The following is a 27,596-nucleotide window of genomic DNA, read 5'->3' on the forward strand; positions in this document are numbered from 1 at the left end:
TGATTATTTCATAATTCCTGTCTTGCAGGCATTGGTAGAACCGAGTCAGCTAGCCAACCAAGCAGCAGAGGCACAGCTTGTGGGGATGTATGAGGCAGAGGGGAGTCGCGAAGCAGACAGGGCCATGATGTAAGGGTTACATGCCGCATTTCTTTTTTGACTTTGGAAGTTCGATACAAACGTTGATATGCAATGATGAGAATTGATTGATGGAGGTTCTTTCCTTGCCCACGTTTGACATCTTTAACGTACTCGCAATTTATGTACTTTTAGTCTCGCCAAACGTTTTCAGGCATGCTGTGCGTAACCATTACTGCTCAGACGCTCCATATCCGCACGAGTCATGGCTTGTGGCATGCGCACCTTCCTGTTGTCGTCAGCTAGGTGGCTCTGCGAAAACATTCGGCGTCGAAAGAGAATTGAACTCTAAGTCACACTTTCAAGGTCGTATTCGTGGGTACAATCCAACATCATCGCTAACATGTTTTTGGTCCACCCATATCGGCGCTTCGAAGTCTGGCAATGAGGATACGAGCATCCATCTAAACGCTGCTCCAATCGACGATGAGCAACAGTCACTGCTCCTGCCCAATGACAGTCGCTCGTGAGCTGAAATGCAGCTAAATGGTTCTTGGCCGAGCGGCTACAATCATGCTCGGCATGGGCAGCGAACCTGCCATGTCATTCGTCGCTGCAGGTCGAGAGCACCACTTACTCAGTTGCACTGCGTATGCAGTTGCAAGTATGAGTCGTGCCGCCAATCTTCGACCCTTCCATGCGTGGTCGCGAACGTTTCAACTAAGCAGACTACTACGCATTTCGAGGACAATTTTAGCAGCAGAACAAGGATTCAGTGTGCAAGCAGTACATTACAATCCACCTGTGCGGCATATCGCCCCGCTACTGCCCAAGCAGGCCACCCCGTCGTGAACCGCGACAGGGAACCACCGGCGCAATGAGCGCTTCCAACAGCTATGGAAAACCTAACGATGAGATGTTCCTACAAAGGAAGAACACTACCAATGAGTCCCCCATAATCGAACCTTTACGTATCCAGAAGCGATCCTCGAATGCATCGTCAACCATGTCTGCGGGTGTTGTCCAACAGCAACAGCCAAGCGGTGGAAACCAGTTCGTTATGCCATCTCTTCCTTACCCGGACGATAGAGCAAGACAAGAGCAGCTGAAAGCGCAGGCAGCCAGAGCAAATGGAGCGGCTTCTCCTTATCAGTACCCAGATCCGAGGCGGGTAGGATCTCCACAGAACAGGTCGGACAATACCTCTCCATTCGACCCGGTACAAAGAGCAGGCTCAGCAGGCTCTGGAAGAGCTGCTATGCCAGGTCTACCAGGACTGCCAGCAGAATTACAAGCCGGCCAGCCAACCCTGGCTGAAAGACGTGGCACCAATGCGCCGAAGCCGTTGCCAGATTCTCCTGGTCCAGAAGCACCCGACAAGGACGGCCTCTTCCAAAGGCAATTCCAACGTTCGAACATACCGCAAAGTGCGCCTGCTTCCGAAACCTCATTCCCTGCTCCAACAATCGGTAACGCTGCGCAAGCTGCCTTTGCTCGACTCAACATCAGGGATCCGAACCGAATAGGACGCATTGATTCGACTGCTTCCACATCGACTACGAAAGCAACGAGAGGCTCTCCGCCTCCACCAGAGACACCGATCGAACCACCTCCGTCCCTCAACCGACCGCTTACCGATATTGAGCAGAGGTTCGCAAATTCGGGTATTGCAGGAGCAGGAACATTGACAGCATTGCAAGCCCAGAGCGCAGCTGCACAGGCAAGAGCAGCGAACTATGGAGGACGAGGTCCAAGTCAGCCTCAGCAAGCTCAATCGCAACCTCCTCAAAGACCCTGGACTCCTACTGAGCAACCAGGAGCCTCTCCACATCCAGCACCCACTGTTTATCAAGGTGACAGCGAAGTCAGCGATCATCCTCAGCAGTCTGCAGCACGTAGAGCATCTCAATCACAGCCAAGACCGAATGACATATTATCACAATCTAGTCCGTACCCTGCTCGCACTACTCCTTTCGAAAATGAAACCAACCGTTTGCCAGTCGCGGACGAGCCACCGCCAGCTTACTCTTCGGTATCTGGCATGCGTCCAGGTCAGTATCCTGCTGAGAAGGGACGTCTCTCGGCACAGCAACCCATCAATCAGCAGTCGGCTCAGCAAGCACCGACAGCAACACCACAACCACAACTGCAGGCGCAGCCTATTCAACAGCCGCAACCTCAACAGCATCCGGCATTTGCAAACGATCATCGTCCCCTATCAGCACAGTCGCCAGTACAGCAGAATGGTGCTCAAATAAATATACAGCAGTCGGGAATACCTCAGAGAGCGCCTTCTCAGAGCATACCTCCAGCTTCACCTCCACCACTTCCCGAGGGTTGGATCGCTCACCTAGACTCCAATTCTGGCCAGTACTATTACATCCATCTGCCCACTCAATCGACACAGTGGGAGTTTCCTAAGGGTCCTACACCATTGAACCTCAATGAAACACCACTGTCGCCCACAGGAACTGCGGCACCATTAGCATCTCCTGGCCTCTCTTTCATGCACAAGCCTCTAATGTCCCCAGGTCTGCCGATGAGTCCTGGATTCGACCAGCAAAGCGTTATGAGTGGTGCCACAACCGTTGCTTTTACTGGTCCGCCACCAACAAGTGGTGTCGACCTTTACAAAATCGCACCTACCAACGGTGTTTACTTTGGGCCTTATCTCAGGTATACCAACATGGATTTGGAACTCGGCTTCTGGTATGGATCTATCCTGCTTGTTAGTGATGGCCCCCAACCTCCAACAATACACCTTCACCAGAGCATTGATCTGTCACCAAACCCGAGACAGCTCAAAGCACAAAACATTGCACAACATCAGCGATGGTCATTCTATAGATATGACCTGGATGTGAGAATGGAAATTGACGGGCCAGCAAAGTGGACTTATGCTATCACATCCCACCTGGGCTGCACAAGGTATGAGTTTCTGGTTGCTGGCAGATACGAGACCAATTGGAGATTCATTGCAGTTTCTGGTAATGACTTCAGTCTGGGCACTAGCGCGAATGAGAGAGCTAGGTTGGGTGGACCTGGGTATATGTGGAAAGATATTACACAAAAGCACGCAGAGTGTGGAGGTTTCCACGTGCAACTCGGTCTCGGTGGCCAGATATCCGCAGACAGGCTATGGAAGGAAATTCCTTCGCTGAAGCAGTGGCTTGCGACCTCCGGCAAGGACACTCGAAAGAATGCACAATGGACTGCTGCACATGAGGAAGATGTCTCTCATGCATATTTTCATTACTACACGAGTCACTTTGACCAGCCCTACTTGAGGGAAGCTTTTGCGCAGATACCACATGTCTGCCAAATCGACGATCATGATATGTAAGTCACTGTGTTTGTGCTGCTCAATTGCTTGGTTTCTAACATAGAAACAGATTCGACGGTTTCGGTTCATATCCAGACTACATGCAATTTAGCAATATGTTCAAAAATATTGGCCGGATAGGCATTGAAATGTATCTCCTCTTCCAGCATCACACCACCCTCGAAATTCTCCGCAACGTATCCGATGACCGCGACTTATTTACGATAACTGGTACGGGATGGCACTTTGTCAAATTCTTAGGACCAGCTGTTGCGGTTGTAGGTCCAGACACAAGATCCGAACGCAACCCGCATCAAGTGATGGCCGGACCAACGTATCAAGGTATCTTTCCAAAAATAGCGATGTTACCACAGAGTGTGCAGCACTGCATCTTGATGATCGCGGTGCCGATTATATATCCAAGGTTAGACAACATGGAACAGCTTGCCAGTAGTGTGGCTACTGGTAAGAAAGCTGTGACTGGAGCTTACAATATGCTTGGCAAAGTGACCAGCTCAGTCGCCGGTGTGGTTGGTGCCAAAGGCGCAGTTGGTTCTGGCTTTGACTCTGTCAAGCGTGCTGTGGGCAAGTCGGGCTTGATGGGCGGTATCCTAAATCCTTTTGGCGATATCGACATGCTGGATGAGCTCAAGGATCAGTGGACACATGAAAGCAAGGTAAGTTCTCTCCAAGATTCGCGCCCAAAGAGACCGAGGCTGATGTTTTCACTAGGACCTTGAACGTACCTATCTCATTCGCACCCTGCAAGGAATTGCTCACAACCGCAACATCAGATTTACAGTCCTATCTGGCTCAACTAACACCGCAGGTGCTGGGCTCGTGCACGACCCTTCACATCCACAGGACCACAAGACAATGTACCAACTCATTTCCTCCAGCGTAGTCGCCGCTCCACCAAATAGCTATATCCTCAAGATGCTCAACAGCAACAAACCACTGTACATCCCTGCCAATGGCCAAAGATCCACACCTCATATACCCACAGACACTAAAGAAGATATGATGGAGTTGTTCACGGTCGATGGAAATGGCCAGCCGAATACAGGTAACAGACGGCTAATCGCCAGGAGAGGATATGTTGCTATTGTGGCTTACGATCCAGAGGTAGTCAATGGAAACTTCAGACCTGCTGGACCGGCCCAAGGAAGCGGCAAATTGAGCCTTGCCGCGGACTTTCTTGTGCAGAGTGAAGGCAGCTATGGAGGAGTGATGAAATACGGACCTGTCGTCATTCCGAGTTTGGAATTTGGGCGCTAGTTGGCCAAGGAGAATTTGGCTAGGTCTTCACATAATGGCATTTTGTGTTTGTTGCCACCATTGACAGTCCTGAGCGTTACCGAAGCTGGGAGATATCTGCCTTGCATTATATAGCGTGGACATATTAGAAAGGTATTCAACAAGCAGATATCGCAGCTGATGCTGAGACGCGATGAGATATTTCTGTGGTTTCTGTACGTTCGAGACAACGACTCCGGTCTACCAGCCTGGTTTCCTTTGTCGTCTCCGTGACTATCAAGTCGACCTCGACGTTTCATCAAGTTGTCGTCTCTGTTTGTGTTCTCGTAAGCTGCAAATTTAGAGTTGTGAAGCCTCGCCCGACAACAGTCAATTCGAGGGAGCGGTGATCCTGCTGTCGTCCTCAAATTATTCTGTCATGGCTACGTGCCAGGTCACAATATCGTAGTCCTCATCTCGCTCGATCTCCACGCACGTCAGCTCAAGCTCTCTGCAGCCAGTGCCTGCTGAATCCAGACTAGGCATCACCAAACATGCTTGTCGAGCTTCGTTCCTCGTCCTCAGACAGCCCTGAGTCACATCTACACAATCTAAAACTCCAGAATCTCATCGAATATCCCTAACATGAGGTGACTTATAGCTATCCAGCTTCCTCTCACCCATCCTGAGCAAGAACTCGATTGTCCCAAAGTCCTTGCGTGGTATTGAGTGCTGGTACTTTTTGAAGTCTTCTCGGATGACTCGCTCAAAGTGTGGGCGCGTGGTGGTGGGTTTGGTGCGTGCTGCGCGGAGGCAGCGGCGGTATAGTGAGAAGATGGAGGAGCGGACTGTCATTGCAGTGCTTGATGCCGTAAGGAAGCGAGATCGAAGAGCTGAGAGCTTTCAGTCCATGAGGTATTTGAGTTGATGTGGACGTAGGGAAGTGCTTGCTGGAGCTTGGAGAGAATGATGATTCATGCCGCCTTGTGCCGTAATTTCGCTCTGGTTTTGGCAACTTTATTTCTGAGCGCAATGTTGCGTCACTGATACTAGGTTGCGAAAATAAAAAGACACGAACATCTCACGAGAGTCGTGGCATAAAGAATTTCAGCAGTGTCGCGAACTTGCCTCTCATAATGGCATACAACAAGTTACTCAGCTTATTTTCTCATGCCAACCCTCGTCGCGCTGCGCGAAGATGACTGAGTGTTAATCAGAGGCGTTTGAGACCTAGAACTAGCTAACAACCAAAACAAAACCAGTAGCACTACCGGGCAAAGACACAAATTGTTGGAGCTCAGGGTAAACGGTCATACAGACTGCGCACTACGGACCTCCTGGACGAGAGTGATGAAGCTGTTGTACAAAGTACGATGATGATGCACAAGATGACCAAAGATAAAGCAACTATCGGCAGAGCGATCTGCCAAAAATCAAAGAGGGTCGACTCACCACCCTCTACGAGCTCAACAACATTCATGCCAAAGTAGCTCGTCACTACGGCAAGTGGTGAAGTCAGTCCCGAGATGGCAGCGAGAACAAGACCTATGGTCGTGATGCGCTCACCAATTCTGCTACCTTTGTCGAGATTGTTTGCTATTTGCGTTGTGCTGTAGGATAATGTCAACTGTATGTGACTTTCGTGTTGCTTGATATGTGTTCGGCATAGTTCCCGTGCATGCACTATCTTCTGCTTCGCTATTTCTGATTCGAGATTAGACCGATCGGAAATGCGTGAGTAGCAGTTCTTTAGATTCTGGGATGGCGGGCTAGTTGGCTTCTGGCTCTGCTGGAAAGAGCGAACCGCGTTGAAGAAGCCCAGAATTTCTTCCAGACCAGCTATATAACGGTCCACGCGAGCTAGATCGTTTGCTTGGTTAAGCATAGTCGGAAGATGGGTCGTTCTCGAAATGTCGTATACACGGTCCAGAGGGTCGAAGATTCTGAAAGCGGCATCCATCTGCTGACTCACAGCACGGATAATAGAGCAGGCCAGGACCCAAACGCAGGACAATGCTTCTTTGCCCATCGAATGCTCGTCTAACAGACCAGCCGTGAGGGCTTCGCTAATGTGCTTGACAATTTCCGCCTCGCCAGTAAAATTTGTAAGGACGGTTCCAGCTCTTTCAGGTGTAGGTAGACAAACCACCATCTTAAATCCGCATTGCTCCAAACGTGACCAGGATTGTTGGCCTTTGCCCAAGAAAGGTATCGTGGTCTGGATCCATACAAAATAGCTGCCGTCCCGACACTTGATGGGACCGCCTAGCATCTGTGTACCCATAGCATGTAGATCCAGACATCCGTGGCCATCAAGATACAAATCGGAAAGCTCGCTCGTTAGGTTTGAAGAGCTCTGGGTAAAATTGACCCATCGTGTCTGCGACGGATTTCTCTGATGTAGACGACGCTTTACATCGCTGGAAAGCCCTGGCGACTTCCCTAAGGGTAAATTGAACTTTTGCTCGTTGGGTATGGCAAGTGCATCAGCATCAGGCTCCTCTGGTTCGTCAAGGATATTCATGCAACAGGCACTACTGTCAGGTGCAGCATATTCGAAGCTTGATCGAACGGATGTTGCTGGCGTACTGGTTTGCGAAAGTAAAGACTGCAAACCGAAATTATCTGATTCGTGAACGCTCATGGTGAAATGTGCTGTAATGAATGACAACAGCCAAGTCGTCAGCCATGTCGTTCAGATATACCGACAACGACATACTAGCATTACCCATCATTTAGCAATTCGTTTCAAGATAGACCACAAGTTCGATCTAAATTAAATATAGGAAGATCATAAGGTTTCATGATCCCTACCCGCGCAATGAGCGTATCCGATTGGCGCTCGAGCTTGGCTCCCTTCCGCTTTGTACGGGTAGGCGCCAATGTCTCGGCCGTGTTGCACAAAGTACGGGTTGCCTACACAGGGATTGGCGAGCACACTATTTATAGCACAAACGAGTCCCCGGCCAGGCCTTGTCGAGCCCTGGCACTCGTGATCAGGTCGCGGGTTTGTTGAAGAAAGCTATTGACACATCGATTCATGCTAAAACAGATCAACTATACAATTTTTCGCCTGAGATACTTTGCAAGTATAAGGGCGCCACTCGCAAAGCTGAGAGTGCATGCGTAGGCTAGTAGATACTATTGAGAGGATCAGCAGAGAACTTTGCATGAACGAGAATGGACTTACCTTGTATCATCCAAGGGCAAACGCAGTGGTATCAATAGGTGGTGCTCTTCGCAACAGTTCTGCTCCTACCGGTCCAACAGACAGTATTGCGGCCCCTCGGAACAGGCTGAAGAGACCGTGTATTGCTGTATATAATTCTCCGTTTCCTTTTGCAGTATCTGCATAGTATGTGAACAGGCAATTGGGGAAACCGCCGCTCGCCAGGCCAACGCCTACCGCATACAAGAATACGCCAGTTCTTGAGGTAGCCAGACCCAATCCCAGCAAGTTTGCAGCCGACGTAGCGATTGCGAGGCATGCAGTCATAACTTCGTGGTGGATAAGGTCGCTAAGATGACCACAGATGTAAGTGCCCAACATGTCACTCAGAACTAGTAGTACCAGAGACAATGCTTGGTCAGAGCCTTTCAACTTCAAATCTGCCGCTAATGTGGTAATGAACATCTTGGGAACATTGACAACCAAATAGAACAGACATGTCGCACACAGATAGTAGAACACGGATGGCGTGGCAAGGGCTTGTCTCTTCGACACAGGTTGCTGTGGCGGTTTTAGTGCTATAGTGGCTGCATGATATCTGCCACGAAACAGCACAATACATGGTAGGAGCAGACTGAGCATCGGTGCAAGAAGGACGTGAAGGGCTTTCTCGAAGCCATGTTGATCCAGTAGCCATTGACAGATGATGGGAAAGGCCAGCGCTCCGACTCGCCATCCCATCCAGACAATGCCCATTGCCTGTCCTTTTTTCTTGTCGAACCACTCCGAGAATATGGATACGTGAACGAAATTGAGCAGTATACCACCAATACCGAAACAGATACCTTGCGCAATTACAATCTGCCAGTCTTCTTCTGCGTAGCTTGCGAGAAGCAAGGAAATGATAATGATGAATATTCCGACGAGTACAAGGGGTCTTCTGAAACGACTATCTGCAGGTAACAGTGGGAACAGGATGCCTTCCTCAATGTCTTGCAATCCAGGAGCAAGCAACCTTATTGCGACAGAATTTGGAAATCTAGGATTGGTGCCTGCGGACAGGTACGTCTGAAAAATCGGAAATGCTTGAGGAAAGCCCCAGACCACAATGTACATCGAAAATGCAGCTGTAACGTAACTCCATGCCCCAAATCCCTTGTCGACTGGCTGGAGCTCAACAACATAGCTAGACTCGTCGACGGGTTGAAATGTATGATCCTCTTTGCTTGCAGTGGCAGCGTGGCTCGAGCTCTGATCTTTTGACTTGCGTTTCAGCCTAGCTTGATTCGTAGTCGCTATTGCTCCTCTTGAAGACCTTCTGGACGAGATTGGGCTCACACGTCCACTTCGCTCTTCATGAAGCCGGAGCGAAATCGAAGGTAGTTGTGGTGGTTCTTGTCCCACAGTTTGGGTAGACATTTCAGTGGGTGTCAGCCAGTTTATAGGAGCTAAGGAGAGGAGTGCAAGATCTGCGTACGTGTAGTGCGATGGAATGCATATTTGATGTATAAATCCGATCGTGTTCGAGCGCAAAGCACCTGGGCTTGATTTGTGTCTGGTGCAATCAGGCTATGCAAGTCGGAAGTGGCTTCGAGCCAGGTTTGAAGGTATTCGCTCAGTCAACGACCCCCTGGACGTGCCGGACTACGCTAGCTCGACGGTATGCATTGTGCATTGTCTAACGTGCACGAGGCGTCACTCGCGGATTGTAATATTTTTGGAAGGCCAAAGCTATGGTGAACATGCAGAGCCTTGTTGTGAATAGACCAAGACAATCGCCCCTCAGTCGGTTTCAAGGCCTGCTAGTGTGCAAGACTAGATGCCAGAGGTGTCAAGACAAGCAGTAGCTGGGTCTTCGACTCTTCCCCGTCGGGCGGCAACAGAGTAATCGTCGCGCCTGTACAGCCAACCATGCTTGCCAGCGGAGTCGTTCTTTCTCTGACGTTCGTTGCTACCACAAAAGACGCGCCACGAAGTCGATTTCAGTCATAGGACAACATCAAGTTCGATAGCAATCATGTGGTCGCTTGCCCACTTTCCGCATGAACAGAAATCTCAGCGTCGGCAACACTTAGACATGCAGTTGCTGACTTAATGTCTGTTCTATGCTCGCACAGTACCCCGGGAATTAGATTGCACTCTCCTAAGATAATTATCATGATGTCAAAGTACAAACATGTTCACAACAACCAGCGTGTATGTCAGAGTGTTATACATATGGACAAACTGAAAGGGTTCATCGTAGAAGAAGTCACTGTTTCAAGACTGCAAGCCCATTACGACAATGACGACTTCACAATCGCGGAATACGTGGCTTACTGTCTAGACAGAGTTCGACAACTAAACCCGTACCTCGAAGCTATCATCGAAACCAATCCCGACGCAATAAAAATTGCTCAAGAGCTTGATATCAATCGTGCTGCAGTGAAAGACAGGAGCTCATTGTATGGCATTCCCGTGCTTGTCAAGGACAATATTGCGACCGCGGATGCTATGCAAACCACGGCGGGGTCCTGGGCTCTGCTTGGTAGCAAAGTACCTAGAGATGCATTCGTGGTACAGAAGCTCCGCGATGCTGGAGCAATAATACTAGGACATGCTAATATGAGTGAGTGGGCATCTTCTCGATCCAAGACCTATTCAACTGGATACAGTCCACGTGGAGGTCAGGTCAGGAATCCGTTCGATCTTCGTAAAACACCTTTCGGCTCGAGCTCAGGCTCTGCCGTTGCAGTCTCCGCGAATATAACAAGTATCGCTCTTGGCACAGAAACAGACACCTCGATAATAGGACCAGCTGGAGTCAATGGAGTAGTGGGCGTCAAGCCGACGGTAGGATTGACGTCAAGATCGGGGGTGATACCTATCAGCACAAACCTGGATAGTGTAGGGTCTTTTGGCCGGACTGTTGCGGATGCAGTTGCTGGCTTAACAGTTATTGCTGGCATTGACGTTCAAGACAAATTCACGCAGGTTTCAGAGAGGTATCAACCTGATTCATACACCGATTTCATTTCGACTCGAGAACAGTTAAAGGGAGCTTACTTTGGATTGCCCATGAAACTTTGCTGGGACACTTGTCCGCCAGACTGCAAGGCTGTTGCGTCAGCAGTGCTAGACGTCATGCGTGAGGCCGGGGCTAACATCGTCGAGGTTGACTTGCCAAGCGTGGAAGAACGAATCGACCCAAGTGGAAGCTGGAACTGGGAACACGGTGCTCCGGACAAGTCTGAGTGGACTGTAGCAAAGATAGATGCCTATAATGACATCAATGCTTACCTGCAACAGCTGTGTGATAGCAACATGAGGTCACTCGAGGACATTGTCCAGTATAACAGTGACAACAATGGCAGTGAGGGTGCAGTTCCTGGGACTGTCCCTGCCTTTCCAACAGGACAGGACAATTTGCTGGAGATTGTGCAAGCCAAAGGTATTCGAAATGTTACATATCAAGCTGCACTAGACCATATCCGCCGTCAGACAAGGCAGAACGGTATCGACGCAGCTTTGTCCTGGCAGGACCCCACGAGCAATCAGGTACACCATCTAGATGCTCTATTGTTCTGCGACAGACGAGGTATTGGACAGCAATACGCAGCACAGGCAGGATACCCTATCATCTGTATTCCAATCGGACTCGATTCGTGTGGCATGCCTGTATCGCTGTCTTTCCAACAAAGTGCTTGGAAAGAGAGTGAACTCGTAAAGTGGGCAAGTGCTGTAGAAGATCTCTTAGAGGTGAAGAATGGCAGGCGCGCCACTCCAAAGTTTAAGAATCTATACGCGAAGAACATTCCAATTAACGGATTGTCTTGATTGAGAATGAAGGTCTTGTATCTAAGCAAGTGAACTTCTTCAAAGGTTACATGCCTTATGAGCAGAACTGTCGTGCTTTGATGAAGTGATTAATTACTGCCTCCAACCTACATGTGGCAGATGGGCAGTGCAATTGAATAGAGCCCCCAATACCAAGCTTGCTGATCATGCCAAGTCTCGGGCTGTGCCACCAACCACCGATGCCGACTGACTTGCACTGCTGTATACACACTACTGAGTGTAAGCAGGCATCTAGGCAGTCGTGTTTCTGCGAATTCCCAAGCTGTTCAGAAGCGTCACTGACTCGACAGTCTTTGCTGTTGAACGCGCTGCTCTCGTACGCCTTGTTGGTATTCGCGACGGTCGTGTACCCTCTTCGACATGATCCATTGAGGCACGATCCGTAGTACAAGCGGACTTTGCAATGGGTTTGTTCTCCTGCTGTATAAGTGACCGAAAGCAGACCAAGACTGAGGCCGAAGCTCGACATGCACGAGTAGCAGAGATCTACCAACAGGCCCAGAACAATACGCAAACACCTACGCAAGCCCCGCCACCCTCATACAACGAAGCCGTTTGCGACGTGTTCTTGGGCACCACAACGATTGTCGAGGAGAAGCCGCGTCAGCTGATACCTGAGCCCCAGTCTCAAGTGCACCAGGAGAATGCTTGCACAGCTCGACCCGCCTCACCTCGAACCTCAATATACTCTGTACCCTCCACAAGGTTGACGGACATCACCTCTATGCATACAGGTGCTACGGCTGTGCCTACACATCGTGGAGATTCCCCAAGATCGAGCTTAGCCTTTGACAGTGCACCACCCTCGTACTACGATGATAGGAGTATGAGAGAAAGAAGTCGAAGTCCAGACTATGAAAGAGGGCCGCAAGGGGAGCAAGAACCGCATCCTGTCATGGCCGACAACTGGCTTGACCGCTTGTTGGCTGCTGCAGAACGAGACGGCACAGAAGTACGCAATACTCGCAGGTGAATAAGTTAGTGTCGAACCGATCTCTCAGCAGACCACATACTCGCTCAATGACAAGTATTTGTCTGTCAGCCTATGCTGTTGTAAAGAAAGGTTGAGTCACAGCCATCTCTGGTCACCGCGAGTCGAGATCCTCTATAATGCATGCCTGTCAAAGAGGCTTTCAAATGCAGGCAAGGCGATTTACCCGACAAGGATTGTCGCGTCCTGCTTAGTGACGAGGAAACAGGACATTGTCATTGTCGAACTCCGAGTAATCCGCTGCAGTGTTCCCCCTTGCAACACGACCGTCCGCTATGGAAGCTATATGTGCCAAAATTGCAGTCTGGCCATAGCCGCCAGACTCTGACCGAATGTGTTCGCCCTGCAACGAGCAGACGGCATTGTGATTGACTCATGTATCCAGCCAGGTTAGGTCGAAACACCAATGCGATTTCTGGCTGTGTACTGGCGACCGTCCTCATCAATCAGAGCAGCTCGATCATGTCAACCATACTTCTTGTAAGCGTCTTTGTTGTCGTCACGACGTAAGATGTGAGGATTGGATGCATGACGGAAGAACAAATTCACAGGAGCGCCTACTATCGAGCAGTCTTGAGCTTGGTAAGTGGAAACGATCGGCGCTCGGTCAGCGAACTGGATGAACTCGCTACCGTTCTTTCCGATTCGATTCTACCTTGCCCAGCTCCTACACGTTGTCGAGGTGGGCAAGGCCATCATTCCCATTTATGGCCATGACCCAAATCTCAGTCAATATATTGGGAGAACATCTACGGATTCAACTTCCAGCAGAGCAGCCTGAATTGTTTAGCATCACTTCAAATGTAACTGCTCGACGTTAAGCTATTTATTGTCCGTGGTGAATAGGTAGTTTTCGTATAGCATCATAAACATGCCCCAATCTGCTGCGGAGCAAGCGGGCAGTTTATCGCCGATAAAGTTCGGGTTATTGAGGTGACGTCTGTTGTGACTGCAGAAGAAGTGTTTAGGTGACACCTGCTCCCCACGCTTCAGGTGCCTGTTTACACGCTGCCAGCGAAATGACTGTAATCAGGATATCACCACTAGACAGAGCCTCATCAAAGTGTTTCGCCAACACTTTGTCTCTGATCTACTTCCCACCTTGAGTAATCCTTCATCTCAACAGCACAATCAACAACCCATTCGAGATTCACGAGCCCGTCGCAATGTCAGAAGGTGAAGAACTTCCAGTGGGAGTCTTCTCCTTCCTTGATACAGACCTCTATAAGTTGACCATGCAGTCAGCCGTCCTCAAGTTCTTCCCAGATGTCCATGTCGAGTATGCCTTCACGAACCGAACACCACAGATGCGCTTGACCAAACAAGCCTTCGACTGGCTCCAAGAACAAGTGTCCAAGCTGGCAAACATAGAGCTTCGAGACTCTGAGCTTGATTTTCTGCAGCGGGAGTGCAAGTTCTTGAGTCCCGTGTACCTGCAGTATCTGAGAAAATTCAGATTGCGGCCAGAAGAGCAAGTGCACCTGAGCTTTGAGAACGTCGAGGGTGAGTTCGGAGATTTACACGTCGCTACGAAGGGGCTCTGGGTTGAGACAATTCTATACGAGATACCACTGTTGGCGTTGACGAGTGAAGCGTACTTCAAGTTCGTGGATCGGGATTGGAATCATGATGGTCAGGAAGAGCAGGCTTACCAGAAGGGTATTCAGCTCTTCGATGCTGGATGTATGGTGTCTGAGTTTGGTTCACGGCGCAGAAGAGATCTTAAGACACAAGATGTAGTGATTGGGGGATTGTGTAGAGCTTCGAAAGAGAAGGAGAGACCTGGCAAATTGACAGGTTCGAGCAATGTATACTTGTCCATGAAGCATGGCATACCGCCTGTCGGTACAGTTGCGCATGAATGGTATATGGGGATTGCATCTATCACGAATGACTATGAGAACGCAAACGAGCTTGGTCTTGATTACTGGTTGAAATGCTTTGGTGAAGGAGTGCTAGGGATTGCATTGACGGACACGTTTGGTACGCCTGCGTTCTTCAAAGCGTTTAAGAAGAACATACCCAGCGATGCAGGCGACTCTTCGAAGACATATGCTCAGGTATTCGCCGGCATACGACAAGACTCAGGTGACCCGAAAGAGTATGTGAAGATGGCTGCAGATTTCTATGCTTCACAGGGGATCACAGGGAAGACACTGGTATTCTCCGACTCACTCAACACTGAGCGGTGCAAAGAGTACAAAGACATCGCCGAGCAGCACGGCTTCAAGCCTTCCTTTGGTGTGGGTACATTCTTCACGAATGACTTCCACCAGTTGTCCAACCCCGACGCGAAATCGAAGCCTTTGAATATTGTTATTAAGATCTCGAAAGCCAACGAGCGACCCTCAATCAAGATCTCTGACAACGTCGGCAAGAACACAGGAGACTCAGATACTGTTTCGGAGGTGAAGCGACGACTCGGTTACACTGAGAAAGGTTGGCAGGAAGGGGACGAATCTCGAAGATGGTAGGTCTGTTGCTCGTTCATACGAGATCGTAGTGAGCCATAGCCTGTGACCGTCATCTATAGCCTGCGCAGACTGACCTGTTAAGCTCGAATATGATGAGTAATCAAAATCTCACCGATACTTGCACGTGCCGCTATTGTAAAAGGGAAAAGCGAGCGAGCGTGTAAGAAAAGGGTAATATCTGCGCCAGCAAATTTGGGAGCCTTCCTCTCGGAGAAGCTTCTGATTGTCCAGCTGAGGCGCAAACGTGACTAGCTCTTACCAGGTCTGCCGCGATTTGTTTTTGGAAACAGCTCGCTGCAAGATCCTGTTTCCGATGCTCAGCTCGTTCGTACAGCACGAACGAGATCTGCAAGCCTCGAGATCGAGTTATAGAAATCTGCAGCGTTGAGGCTTGAAACTCTTGTGATCTGCGGCCAGCGGAGTGTGCAGATTTGCAGGGTTTGATTCCAGCAGCGGCGTGACGGGACTGGAGCAATTGGCGGCCTAAAAAGAGCTTCAAGTGTTGCTGTAGGCGGAAGTGGTTTAGAGCCGTCGAGCATGAGTGCACCACTGTGGGATGGTGGAGGACGCCAATGCTGCTACGCTCCAAGCAATTCCCAGGCTCAGCCCCCTCAGCTCTGGGTCTCTGTCTGGTCAGGTTTCATCCATAACTGTTCAGTCACCTAATCAGAAAGTTGCTGCCTTTCTTTTCTTCAGCATCGTCGCCGTCGTAGCTCGCAGTCGGTCCAGAAAGAGGATTGATAGCTGCCTACCGTACCTTGTGCTGTATCTACTGGCTCCGCCGTTACTTCCGCGTCAACAGTTCTTAGACGGTCGCGGCTTCCAAAATTACCAGAGGAACGACCTTGTTCTGTCGTCGCACCCGCGTCCACACGCTTATTCTCCTTCACGTCCAACACATTTCCTTCGAACGCTTATCTCGCCCAGGTGGCTTGACATCAATTAATCGCAACATCAAATCAGGAGTTACTTTGTAATCAATAAACTAAATTGAGATTGTCGCTATCAGAAATGGCTGTAAGTTGCTCTCCGTAAACGCGCTTGCTTCGGAAAATGTGCAGCGATGCTGACCTCAATGTGAAGTACGAATCATATCGCAATCAGGGTCAGCAAGCCGGTTACGGGCAATCGAACACCTACAGTGATCCGAGTCCATATGGCCATGCCGGCAATCCTTACGATGATACATCTTACGGTGGTGGTAATCCCTACACTCAAGGCCAATATGATCGCCAGGAATACGGTCAGTAAAAGCTTTACCAATGGACTGGGACGTACTTACTAAACGTGCAGAAATGAGCAATATGGATGGGACAGATCCTAACCGAATCCTCAATGAGACTCGTGCCATTGACGCCACCCTTGCGCAACTTAAACAAGAGCAGGAACAATTGAGGCAGATGCAAAGTGTCTATCTTAATGCGGTCCAAGACAAACAGACCGCAGCGTCACTCAAAGCTGTGACAGATGGGAATGAGGAGCTCATGCGGCAATTTCGTCAATTGGTTGCTCGTACCAAGAGAATGAAACAGGACAAAGAATCAGGCAATCCACGAAACTCGCCTCAGGTTGGCAGAGTCGACAGAGCTGTAAAACAAGCACTCAATGACTTCCAAAAGCTGGATTCAGAGTTCAGAAAGGGGGCACAAGAGCGTACGAGAAGAGACTACTTAATCGTGCGACCAGATGCTTCGGAGGCAGAGATACGAGAAGCTATTCAGGACCCTGATCAGCAAGTCTTCAGCCAGGCTCTCATGCGCAGCGATCGAAGAGGAGACGCCAGGGAAACGCTTGACAACGTGCGGGCAAGACATGCAGCAATCGCGAAGATTGAGGCGGACATGATCAAGCTTGCAGAAATGTTCCAGGATCTCGATGCATTGGTGATCCAGCAAGAAGCTCCCGTGACCGAAATCGAACGACGAGGAGAAGAAGTGACTGATCACGTCACAAAAGCCAACGTCGAGCTAGATGGGGCCGTAAAGAAAGCACGAGCAGCACGCAAGAAGAAGTGGATATGCCTGGGTATTGCTGGTAAGTCTTCCTCATTTCGTATGCTGTTTCCTCGTGGAGTAATTCCCCTTCCCGTATCTTGCTTTGTTCCTTGTCTTAACTTGTGGGATGTTTAGCTGCTGTCCTTCTCGTTCTCATCATCATCATTGTCATTGTTGTCTATGTTCGGCGAGGAAGCAGTAATAACAATTCCAATCCGGCTCGGCTGCTGATGACTATGTAACAACAGTTCTCATCATCATTATCATCGTCGTCGTGGTCGTTGTTGCGGTCGAGGTTACCAAGAGATAAGAGACGGAGTTAGAGCAAGCGAGGATCTGGATATATTGTCTTTGTGGCATTGTGTTTTCGAAAACTTGAACCAAGTCATTACTTTGTACAGGGGGTGAAAGAGCTATTTAATACTATACAATCTTGGGCGTTAGAGCTTCAATGCTGAAAGCCTCGAGGCAGGTGCTGGAGCGCTATGGCTCTGCTTGCGCTTGACGAGCTTGTAGCCTGTCTGCCTCCTCAGGTGTTTTCGTTCTCAGCTGTAATGCGTGTATGCCGCCCTCTCGTTTCAACTCGTCGTCAAGCAAGGCATAAACCATACGGTGTCTAGCAGGCTGCATCTTGGATTTGAAAGCATCAGACACGATGTTCAATCTTTACGATGTATGAGTAACCAGTCACGATGAGAATAAAGGTTACACGCACGCAAAATGTGTCTCCTTGGACGTACTCCCAACCATGGCTTTGTGGTGTGAATGTAAGTGAGAGTCATTCCTGACCTCTAGCAGGGTGGGTTGAAAAGCGTCAGTAATCTAGATCCCATCATTAGTCAGACTGGTTGGCGATGCGGCAGGAATCTGCAAGACCTTTTGCCGAATGGTATCTTCAAGGGGTGTAATAGAACTCATTGTGCTGGAGTAAGTCCTGCGAGGGAAGCGAACAGATCGCAGAGGTCGCAACAACATTGAATATTCGTAAGATGCTAGGTCTTCCGCGAGCACAAAACGAGGCTTTGTCTGATAGAATGGCGATTGTGAGTGATTGGTATCACGCGTAAAAGACTCGGATGTGGACTCCTGAGGTCTGAATTCCGATGACGGCAAGGAAATGTTTAACCTTTACGCTGCTTAGGACCCCATTCATTCATGCCACGCCGGCAAAACGCGTGCTTGAATCGAGCTCGAAGAGAATCATGTCCGAGTCTCGAGCAGCATGGTCTCTCCATACCTGGCGACTTCCTGTCTTCGCACCAACTGCCTTGCGCGCAGCTCCCAACGCCCCTTCCTACGACTGCCGACCATTGTGAAGCTTTCCTCCCCGCGCATGGCATCAACTCTACCAAACTCGGCTATTTTCAAAACTCTAGCTGGGCATGATGCTGCAAAAGTAGCGGTTATTCATAGTCAGTCAGGAAGAGCCTTCACTTACGGCAGTCTTTTGCATGACATTGCCGCGACCAAAGATGTTCTGTGGGAGAGAGGACAGAAACAATCTCTAAGAGGAGAACGTATAGCTTTCCTGGCTGAGAATGGCTACGACTACGTCGGTAAGTAACATAAATGCACAAACACCGTGCTTTACTGACGTTCAAAGTAACCTTCCTCTCCATCCTCGCCCACGATGCTATTGCTCTTCCTCTTTCTCATGGCTTCCCTAGCTCGGAGATCCGATACATCCTAGAAGACAGCAAGGCCAAATTCTTCCTCTCGACAGAGAAATTCGAGGACAAAGCGAGAGATGTCCTCAAGGAACATATCAGCTTAAAACCCAAGCTTGAAGTTCTGCCCAAAATCGAGACTGGTGCGCAGTCGGCAGAAAATGTTAAATTCAGGGACAAAGACTTACGCCATGGTGGCTTCATGCTGTATACTTCAGGCACGACAAACAGACCCAAGGGCGTTGTACTATCCACCTCGGTCCTGATGGCACAGGCTAAATCCTTGATCGAGGCTTGGAACTACTCGCAAGCAGATCATCTACTTCACGTACTACCACTCCATCACATACACGGTACCGTCAATGCACTTTTTACACCGTTGATAGCTGGAGCAACCATTGAATTCGCCTTCCCCTTCAATGCCGACCTCACTTGGAAGCGATTCGCTGCACCTTTCCTAACACCAAACACAACCTCAGGTATCCCTCCAATCACCTTTTTCACTGTAGTGCCCACAATATACAGTCGCCTGCTTAGCTCTTTCTCCAGTCTCGACGACACTGTTCAGAATGCTGCAAAACGTTCTCTAGCACCAACCAACCTTCGTCTCAATATCTCGGGTTCTGCAGCTCTACCTACGCCAATTAAGCAAGCATGGACAGAGCTGAGTGGTGGCAATGTTCTACTAGAGCGCTACGGCATGACTGAGGTCGGAATGGCTCTCTCTTGTGGTCTTGACTTTGCCGACCGTGTAGACGCTAGTGTTGGTTGGCCTCTACCCTCGGTCGAGGTAAGGCTTGTCGACGTTGACTCTGGTCAGGTCATTCAGCCAGGCCACGAAAAGACCGTCGATGGAAGGTTCCGTGAGGGCGAAATTCAATTAAGAGGCCCAACAATCTTTTCCGAATACTGGCAAAACCCAACTGCGACAGCAGAGGAATTTGTGGATGCTGAAGATGGTCAGCAAAAATGGTTCAAGACGGGTGATGTAGCTACAAGGCAAGAGATACAAGCTGCTGGTCAAAGTGGTCAAACCTGGGCCAAAGGACCAATGTATTTCATCAGAGGCCGCAAGAGCGTCGATATCATCAAGACTGGCGGCGAAAAAGTCTCTGCTTTAGAAGTCGAGCGTGAACTTCTATCCCTGCCGCAGGTCTCAGAGGCAGCTGTAGTAGGCTTAGATTCCGACCAGTGGGGACAGAAAGTTGCTGCGGTCATCGTGCTCAGTGATCAAGGCAAAACAGCTGGTAAGGGTGGAAAGCCCTGGGGTGCAATGGACATGCGTCGTGCTCTCAAAGACCGCCTCATTAACTACAAGCTCCCTCAGGAACTGAAAGTTGTCGAGAGCATCCCTCGAAACGCCATGGGGAAAATCAACAAGAAGGCTCTTGTGAAAGAGTTGTTTTGAATATATTGATAAAGCATGCTGATCTGCTGCCTCGCAGGTCACATCACATTCAGCCTTTTACCATTGTTATCGCCTATCTGTTGCTTGCTGCTGCGTTTAGCGCGGTACAAAGTACCACAAGACCAGGATCGGATGTGATGTTGGCCCCTGGAATTTTGCCGTCACTGCATTAGTCATGGAGGACGACAGGGGGTGTACAGCCAATCACAGCTAAAGCTCAAGCGCCCCAGCAGGTTCTCCTCGATACAAGCACCACTTGAGCGAAAGAAGTCTTGCGTGGCCGCACTCACGGCTGCGCCTTGTCGACTCTTGCCTCAAAAACTTGTTTGGCTAACAGACCTTGGCCAGGTCTATAGTCGTCCCTCTCAGTGCGACCACATTGCAGCCTTGTAGTGGCTATGCTGCCGAATCTGTGTGTTGCATGCTATGGCATATAAGACAAGCAATCGTCGCTGGCCACGGGTGTGGTTCTGCATCTGCGTCTTTCCATGCAGCAACGGCAGAGCTTGTTATACTTCTGATGTCTGCTGCTCAACTCGTCAACGTCCACCAAGCCCTAGCGATACAACTGACAAATCCTCAAGCGCCTACGATCGAAGGGAAGCTGTTTAGACACGCACTCAACGAGGTTGAGGAGGAAAAGAAAAGGGAGGGAAAGCTACCTGCCTATTTTGCAAACCTCTTTCATGCCCAGACAATTGAAGAGGTTCGGTATGCACTGGAGCTCGAAAGAAAGTCCAATGATTTCTGGTCGAAGGACGTTGGTAAAGCATGGCTCAAAAACCTGAGCAGGTTCGCCGAGCAAGCATGGCACTATAAAGTGGTGTTAGACTCGGTGGTCGCAAGGATGGGTACATCGCTATATGGCAACGACCTGAAACCACAACTGATGGTTATACTTAGGTCCTGACTTCATGGCTCCAATTGGAGGAACCATGTCATTTTTGCTAGGTGTGAGCTAGACCGTCTGTCCATCAGGACCTGCTGATCAATAGCAGATCATCAAAGATTTGGGAACAACAGCAAAGATGCTGGAGAGTACTGAGCGCACCTTGAGGCAGTCTATGACACGATTTGAGCGATATTTCCGAGAAAACACAATGTCGCAAGATGTTCAGAGTGCTCTGGTAACATACTATAAGCTCGTCCTCAATTTTGCGGTTGACGTGCATGGAGAGTTTGCTGGTGGCCGACTAAGTATGCTTGACGTCAACTATGTGCAGTATAGACTGACTTTCTCAGAGGCTACGCTCAATGCTGTACACAGGACACTAAAGTCTAAGTTGGCGGATCTGCAAACGGACATCCATCATGCCATAGACGATGTCGATAAAGGCGCCACGATTGACTGTCTCGACAATATTAGGGCTGGTGTCAGTGATTTGCAGGCGAATCTTGCTAACGTGCTCGGTACGCCTCGAATTGCGGCGTCAGCCTGCATAGTCATAGCTAACATTCTTAGTCAAACCCTCAATCCCAACATCAAATTCAGGTGTCCAGCCATCCACTCGTGGAACGAACTTCGGTCTTCCTTCTGCAAGCGCCACTTTCACTGGCCGAAGACAGTATCTAAGTAACATCTGGGCATTTATGCACAACGCCAAGGGACAAGCACGCATGGCTCTGTGGGGCATGGGCGGTATTGGCAAGACGCAAATGTTACAGAAGTATGCCAATGATCAGCTTCGCACGAATACAAATCCTAGAGGTTACGATATCATTATATACGTGAATGCCCACAGTAAGTCATCTGTCTTTGCAGCAATTCTGTCATTCATGCAAGTACATGCACGGAACGAGCTTATGCAGAGAAAGGTAACGGAAACCGACTACAGTTCTTTCCACGTGTGGATGCTTAGTCGGGAGAACTGGCTGCTTGTTATAGACAATGTGAGCAATCTTGATGATGTGCGGAATATGGTGCCTGAAGGAAATGTTGGTCACGTCTTGTTCTCGACCCGGTATGCTCATATGGCACGAGATCTTGCACCGAATACGACACCTCTCGAAGTCACACAGATGCTACCTGAAGAGAGTGTTCGTCTTGTGCTCAGGTTAGCGGACGTCTCGGTCAACCCGGCAGACAAGGAGGCTGATATTGCTCACAAAGTCGCCGACTTCGCTGGTGGAATGCCCTTACTCATTGAACAGATCGTTAAAAACGCGCTCTTTACAGGAGCAAGTCTTGAAGACACTCTGCAGCAAGTTACGCAGAAGACTGGCTTGCTTACACAGAAGAATATGTCATCTCTTCACCAGGACAATCTGTCTTTGGCTGCTGCAGTTATGCAGACCATCGAATCCGTGAAGAGGCGCTCGGTGCTGGCTGAAGCTTTACTCAAAATACTTACCTATCTTGAACCATCATCTATACCAGTTACTTTGTTACACGATGGAGCAGCGCGATACCGAGCATTTCTTCAACAGCCCGTTACCTATACCCGGGGGACTATCAAGAGGATCTCAGCATCCGATCTCCGGGATCGAATCGATGTTGATGTTGAAGTCGATGGGCTAGAAGCAAGACGCGAACGAAGGAGGGACAAGATCAACCTGGCAGGCTTTCGGGCCACGTCTGCATTTCATAAATTCTGCGACAAGCAAAAGCAAGCTTCCTCCGCTTTGCCAGTAGACGATATGCAGCTTCGGACTTCCCTTCTCCGCGAAGCTGGACCGGACACCCCACTTGGCCGAGTGTTCGATAATCTAGTGTCGATCTCTGACGCGATTGTTATATTACGAGATGCAGCTGTTATCAGGAACACGAGTGCCACAACTCTATGGATGCACGATCTCGTCTCTGAGATAGCCAAGACCCTGATTTCTGATGAGTCAGGTACATCTGGCCAGAAATGGGTTTTAACAACAGCCACTATGGTATATCTCGCCTTCCCCCTTCCTGGACCACTCGAGTCAAGGCGTCGCGCTTGCATAAGATGTCTGCCTCATGCAATATCTTGTCATAATGGACTCATCGAAGCTGGAATACTTAATGACTGTTCTGTAGGTCCCGAATTAAGCCATCTCATCGCATCAACAAAACTCGCTTTTGCGAGAGGGTACAGCCTTGAAGGCCTTGGAAAGATGACCGAGCAGGAGGAGCATATCAATCGCAGCCTCATTATTGAATACTTCCGCCACGCATACATGGGTTACATGGCTGGTTGGCAGCGCTTGCGCAACGACTATGGCATTAGCAATGCGCAGATCCTACGATCCATGAGAGACGACCGAAGTCGTGGAATTGAGTGGGGATTTGATGGTTACAACTTTGATCAGTATGCTACTGAGTTCCGTCACCAGCGATTTGGTCGTTCTGCACCTTGGCGAGCATTACAGACCGCAATCAAGCTTGCCATTCTCTGGGAACAAAACTTGGCTACACTGCCGTACGCAGTTGGATACACGAAAGCAGTCCTTGAAATGTATAAGAAAGCTTTTGGTGATGCTGACGATGACACCATTCACCTTGTTGAGATGTTGATCGACCAGGTCGGAGATAAAGGACAAGACTTGGCAATGGCATATGATCTTGGTAGACGACACTTGAGAGATTATTTGAATGGCGAATCCACTTACTTCAGGACACTGGATGAGCGAATGAGCGACGAAATGGACGAGGAGTTCTTGTACAGCCGCCCTGCTGGATGTGGGTTGTCAATAAAGCTTGGTTGGCTATGCATGGAGCTTGGAAAGGCTTGTGACTCGGCGGGAGATGAGCAAGGTAGGAACAAATACGCCGCGGAAGCGATCGAACGACGCCTGTTGCTCCTGAAATGGCACCGCCTGCGCCTTGACGAGTATGACCATATGTGCGTACCTTCAGGACTCGACCTTGCTCGTGCGTATGACTTAGCCAGGGATGTCGAGCACAGCCTACACCATTACGCCACGGCGGTGCATGTCTCGATGTATGAGGAGTACCTCCCAGTTTCGAAAGGCATATACAAGTCTTATGAGAGCACAATCCTCAAAGTGATGGAGACATATGAGGAGGCTCGGTCACGACTATTGCCACCATCCAGTCACATTGAGGTGAGCGACGATCTGAAGGAGCTATTGCATCGGGTCGACATGGAAAGTGCAGCGTGGAAGGAGCGCTACCACTTCCGCCAATCACAGATACCAAAACGCAAACCTCTTCCTGAAATTGACTGGGATGCACTTTATGCGCAGCCTTTTTGATTGATTACGTACAGAGCAAAAATGGCCAGGCAGTACAGATGGATGATGTCGAGTTGGGAATGTATGTATAAGCAAGTTTTTGAACTGAGAGCAGGAGGGGAACTGAATCTCAGCGCTGGCACGGTTTTTGGAAAGGATTGTTCAATGTATTTGTATACTCATGCTTCTTCACCTCAACAATGCTATGTGTTATGCGATCCAATGAGGGAGAGGCCGAGGCTATGCAACACTGGCACTGTCAGCAATGGCGAGACCGACTCAGCCCGCGTAGATGAATGATGCCGACGCTTTCTGGCCTGGTAAGCCGATACTATCACTATTTCGTATTTCCGAATAATGCTCTGTGTGCTGATGGTTCATGCTGAATGACGAATAATGTAGACTTTAATAACATTCACGTGTGTAAGACAATTAGTCTTCATCTGTTCCGCGGCTCCCGAAAGCGATAACTCTCGTCTACAGGATTGATGTGCATGAAAGCCGCAATATCGTTGGACGATATCGGCGTCTGTGCACTCGAAGTCGTTGACGCCCCCGATTGCTGTTGCGCGCCTCCTCCAACACTCGATACTTCAGCAGGCTGCCCCATTCTGAGCGCTGCTTCATGGAACTCGTGCTGCGGCCAGCTAAAAGTCCCACCATACGGCACCTCCATCATTTCCTCGTCTTGGCCCGGATAGGCTGGAGGCAAGGTCTGCAAGGTCGATTGAGGTGCATTGTAGTTTGCAAAGCTCATTCCTGTGAATGACGGTTGTCTCAGCATGGCACCAGGACTCAGACTCCATCCCTGGCTACTGTCGAACTGTGCCTGACTCTGGCTCTGCGACGACGTTTGGGATTGCGAGAAATCTGACCCTACACCGTCTGGAATATGCAGTGTCTGCGCATCGGTCCTGTTAGGTCGTCCAAAGTCCGAGAAGTCTGTTGTGCAGCATGACTCTGTGTTGGCGCAGATATCATCGACGTCGATGTCAACGGCGTAGCTAACTCGTTTTATTAGCCTGCGTAGAATCTCGAGACATCGTACTGAGCCAGTGTCTGTGGTGCAAGCGGTGCAACAGAGCATCCTAATCGCATTTTCGATGTCGCTTTTGATTTCGGGCGCAGAACTTCCTTTTCGACGTGTGGCGTAGGCGAAGACTAGACAGACTGTGGCGATGAAGACCTGATGCGGTCAGTATGGAGAACCGACGCAGGACGAGGTGAGTAACATACCGTGTAGACACTGCTCCAAGACGCTGGACACAGGAGGCCTCTCTTCTGATGTTCCACACCGAGCTCGATGACTTTTCTAGCCATTTTGACACATGTTTTGGCATAACTCAGCTGCCGTTGACCAATTGAACTATCTTCATGTTGCTTGGCTAGGTAGTGGAGAAATGCTCTGTATAGGACAATCTGAGCGAAATAGTAACACATACTGATCTCATATCTGACGCTCTGTGCTTCTTCACTGTCATCCGGACGTGATAACACATCCGCAAGCGACTCGGCCCAGGCTCGGAACTGATCCTCAACCTTCTGGAGCTTGCTTAGGCTAACTGATATGGTGCCGTTGAGCTTCTTCGAATCAGGTGGATCTGTCGGTTTCGGATAGAGAGCTGCTTGAGCTTTGAGAAGGATGCGCATTAGTTCTATGTGCTTGGCGGATGCAGCCAATGCCAGCTTGTCTCCCGGTGTCAGGTATGCTGCCTTCTGGACATCGTTCAAGGCAATCTCGATGGTCGTATCGATAGCAGGGTCGACAGCTGAAAGATCCATGATCTGAGGCAAACCAAGGATGCTGCTGATATACAGATCAAGGTTCATCACAGACCAGAATACTCTTCGACGGACCCGCTTCTCTCTGGGTGACAAATTTGCATCGTGGGTTGATCTGAAGTGTAGACCTTGTCGCATGGCTGATGCACAAGCAGCGCCAAGAAAAGCATGAGCTGAAGCCATCCGTGCTGTAGAGACTAGGAAAAGGATCAAAGATACAAGGCACTGCAAGGCTGTTATTGTGCGAACTTGCGCGATGTCCACACTGTCGCGTGCAGCCACAAAGTGTCGCATACTAACAAGGTCAGTAGAATGGCCGTGATGAAGTCAAGATACGTACCCTTGTGCAACAGCGCCTCTGCAGCCCATCTTGTCATGATCCTCCTTCGAGAACAAATAGCCTAAACCCATGACTGATAAAAATAGCGGAATAAAGGCCTGATCTTCTTCCTCATACTGGGACGGATGCAGCTGGTAGATTCTGTCCATAGTTTCCCCAAAGTCGTCTTCGCAGAGAAAATGGAACATTGGGTACACTTGCTTGAAGACAATCTCCAACAGCTTGTCTGCAGTCGCCCTGGATGGCAGCATCTCGATTATTGTTTCGTCCGCGTGTAGTGGTTGCGTCCCTGGCAAAGGCGCATCAAACAATTGAACAGCGGCAGACTCACTTTCAGCAACATCTTGTGCTTCTTGGTCAAGGTCGCGATCAGTACCTTCGAAATAGCTTCCCGCCCTCTGAATCCAAGCAAGACCGGAAGCTGCACCATAAAAGTCGCGGTGCATCCTTCCATTGCTGCCCATGGTAAGTTGACCATAAGAATTCATCATGCTGTCCAGCGTGTCCTGACTTGCGTCATCTTCCGAGCCTGTATCATGCCTCGATGGTCGCCGAGAGTCGTCTTCAACAGGACCCAACAGTGCATCAAAATTGACGCCAGCTAGTGAGGGCGTACGCCGTTGCGCCTCGACAAGATAGGCTCTTGCACGCCGGAGCCTATCCTCGAGGATACGGATTCTAGTACCAGAGTTAGTGCCTCGCGCTGCGGACAAATTGTACGTGCAATCTGCCGATTGTCAGCAGGAGGTCCTGGTCCCATCTCGCAGGCCTTACATCTGTCAGTCGTCTGACATGCCTCGCATGGATTCAGTCCATCGCATTTTGACTTCCTGAGACGACATTCGTCGCATGCTCGTGCTGTTCGTTTGGCACTCCCACGCTTTCTTTGTGTTGTGTCTGTTGTGCCGAGGCCCGTTTCAGACTCCGCCATTGTACTTCGCGATTAGAATACATTGAGGAGGACGCTATCGATTGCTTTCTCGCGGCCTTGACACACTGACTCGGTCGCTCGCTTAGCTACGAATAGGCATGCATTGGTGGCGATGGGGTTTTATTTCCCGAAGATCATTTCCTGCATCACTCGTCAACCGGAACGAAGGGAAGAATCAGGATGACGTAGCTCAACCAAGAATA

At 49.6% G+C, this 27,596-nt stretch overlaps 8 protein-coding genes across 8 annotated transcripts; 6 read left to right on the top strand and 2 right to left on the bottom strand.

Moving 5' to 3' along the window:
- Nucleotides 1-955: 955 nt before the first annotated feature.
- LTR64_006272 (uncharacterized protein) lies at nucleotides 956-4,678 on the top strand (the record flags this gene model as incomplete). The annotated part of the gene is made up of 3 exons (XM_064900604.1): nucleotides 956-3,417; nucleotides 3,471-4,077; nucleotides 4,133-4,678. The coding sequence occupies 3 exons, from the start codon at nucleotides 956-958 to the stop codon at nucleotides 4,676-4,678; spliced, it is 3,615 nt and encodes a 1,204-aa protein (XP_064753916.1).
- A 1,268-nt stretch (nucleotides 4,679-5,946) lies between these two features.
- LTR64_006273 (uncharacterized protein) lies at nucleotides 5,947-7,280 on the bottom strand (the record flags this gene model as incomplete). The annotated part of the gene is made up of 2 exons (XM_064900605.1): nucleotides 5,947-6,059; nucleotides 6,089-7,280. 2 exons carry the CDS (start codon nucleotides 7,278-7,280, stop codon nucleotides 5,947-5,949), a joined length of 1,305 nt encoding a protein of 434 aa, XP_064753917.1.
- Nucleotides 7,281-10,022: 2,742 nt separating this feature from the next.
- Nucleotides 10,023-12,615, top strand: LTR64_006274 (uncharacterized protein; the record flags this gene model as incomplete). The annotated part of the gene is made up of 2 exons (XM_064900606.1): nucleotides 10,023-11,342; nucleotides 12,085-12,615. The coding sequence occupies 2 exons, from the start codon at nucleotides 10,023-10,025 to the stop codon at nucleotides 12,613-12,615; spliced, it is 1,851 nt and encodes a 616-aa protein (XP_064753918.1).
- Nucleotides 12,616-13,799: 1,184 nt separating this feature from the next.
- On the top strand, nucleotides 13,800-15,107 carry NPT1 (nicotinate phosphoribosyltransferase; the record flags this gene model as incomplete). Its single annotated transcript, XM_064900607.1, has 2 exons — nucleotides 13,800-13,809; nucleotides 13,852-15,107. The coding sequence occupies 2 exons, from the start codon at nucleotides 13,800-13,802 to the stop codon at nucleotides 15,105-15,107; spliced, it is 1,266 nt and encodes a 421-aa protein (XP_064753919.1).
- A 1,011-nt stretch (nucleotides 15,108-16,118) lies between these two features.
- Nucleotides 16,119-17,411, top strand: LTR64_006276 (uncharacterized protein; the record flags this gene model as incomplete). The annotated part of the gene is made up of 4 exons (XM_064900608.1): nucleotides 16,119-16,124; nucleotides 16,191-16,350; nucleotides 16,401-17,141; nucleotides 17,350-17,411. 4 exons carry the CDS (start codon nucleotides 16,119-16,121, stop codon nucleotides 17,409-17,411), a joined length of 969 nt encoding a protein of 322 aa, XP_064753920.1.
- A 1,023-nt stretch (nucleotides 17,412-18,434) lies between these two features.
- LTR64_006277 (uncharacterized protein) lies at nucleotides 18,435-20,176 on the top strand (the record flags this gene model as incomplete). The annotated part of the gene is made up of 2 exons (XM_064900609.1): nucleotides 18,435-18,657; nucleotides 18,705-20,176. 2 exons carry the CDS (start codon nucleotides 18,435-18,437, stop codon nucleotides 20,174-20,176), a joined length of 1,695 nt encoding a protein of 564 aa, XP_064753921.1.
- A 520-nt stretch (nucleotides 20,177-20,696) lies between these two features.
- Nucleotides 20,697-24,361, top strand: LTR64_006278 (uncharacterized protein; the record flags this gene model as incomplete). Its single annotated transcript, XM_064900610.1, has 5 exons — nucleotides 20,697-21,027; nucleotides 21,080-21,129; nucleotides 21,175-21,586; nucleotides 21,669-23,012; nucleotides 23,184-24,361. 5 exons carry the CDS (start codon nucleotides 20,697-20,699, stop codon nucleotides 24,359-24,361), a joined length of 3,315 nt encoding a protein of 1,104 aa, XP_064753922.1.
- A 418-nt stretch (nucleotides 24,362-24,779) lies between these two features.
- Nucleotides 24,780-27,393, bottom strand: LTR64_006279 (uncharacterized protein; the record flags this gene model as incomplete). Its single annotated transcript, XM_064900611.1, has 4 exons — nucleotides 24,780-25,526; nucleotides 25,577-26,237; nucleotides 26,463-27,189; nucleotides 27,237-27,393. The coding sequence occupies 4 exons, from the start codon at nucleotides 27,391-27,393 to the stop codon at nucleotides 24,780-24,782; spliced, it is 2,292 nt and encodes a 763-aa protein (XP_064753923.1).
- Between the last annotated feature and the right edge of the window lie 203 nt (nucleotides 27,394-27,596).

Source organism: Lithohypha guttulata, assembly GCF_036872675.1.
Source record: "Lithohypha guttulata strain CCFEE 5908 chromosome Unknown scaffold_4, whole genome shotgun sequence".
In the NCBI taxonomy this organism is placed as follows: domain Eukaryota; kingdom Fungi; phylum Ascomycota; class Eurotiomycetes; order Chaetothyriales; family Trichomeriaceae; genus Lithohypha; species Lithohypha guttulata.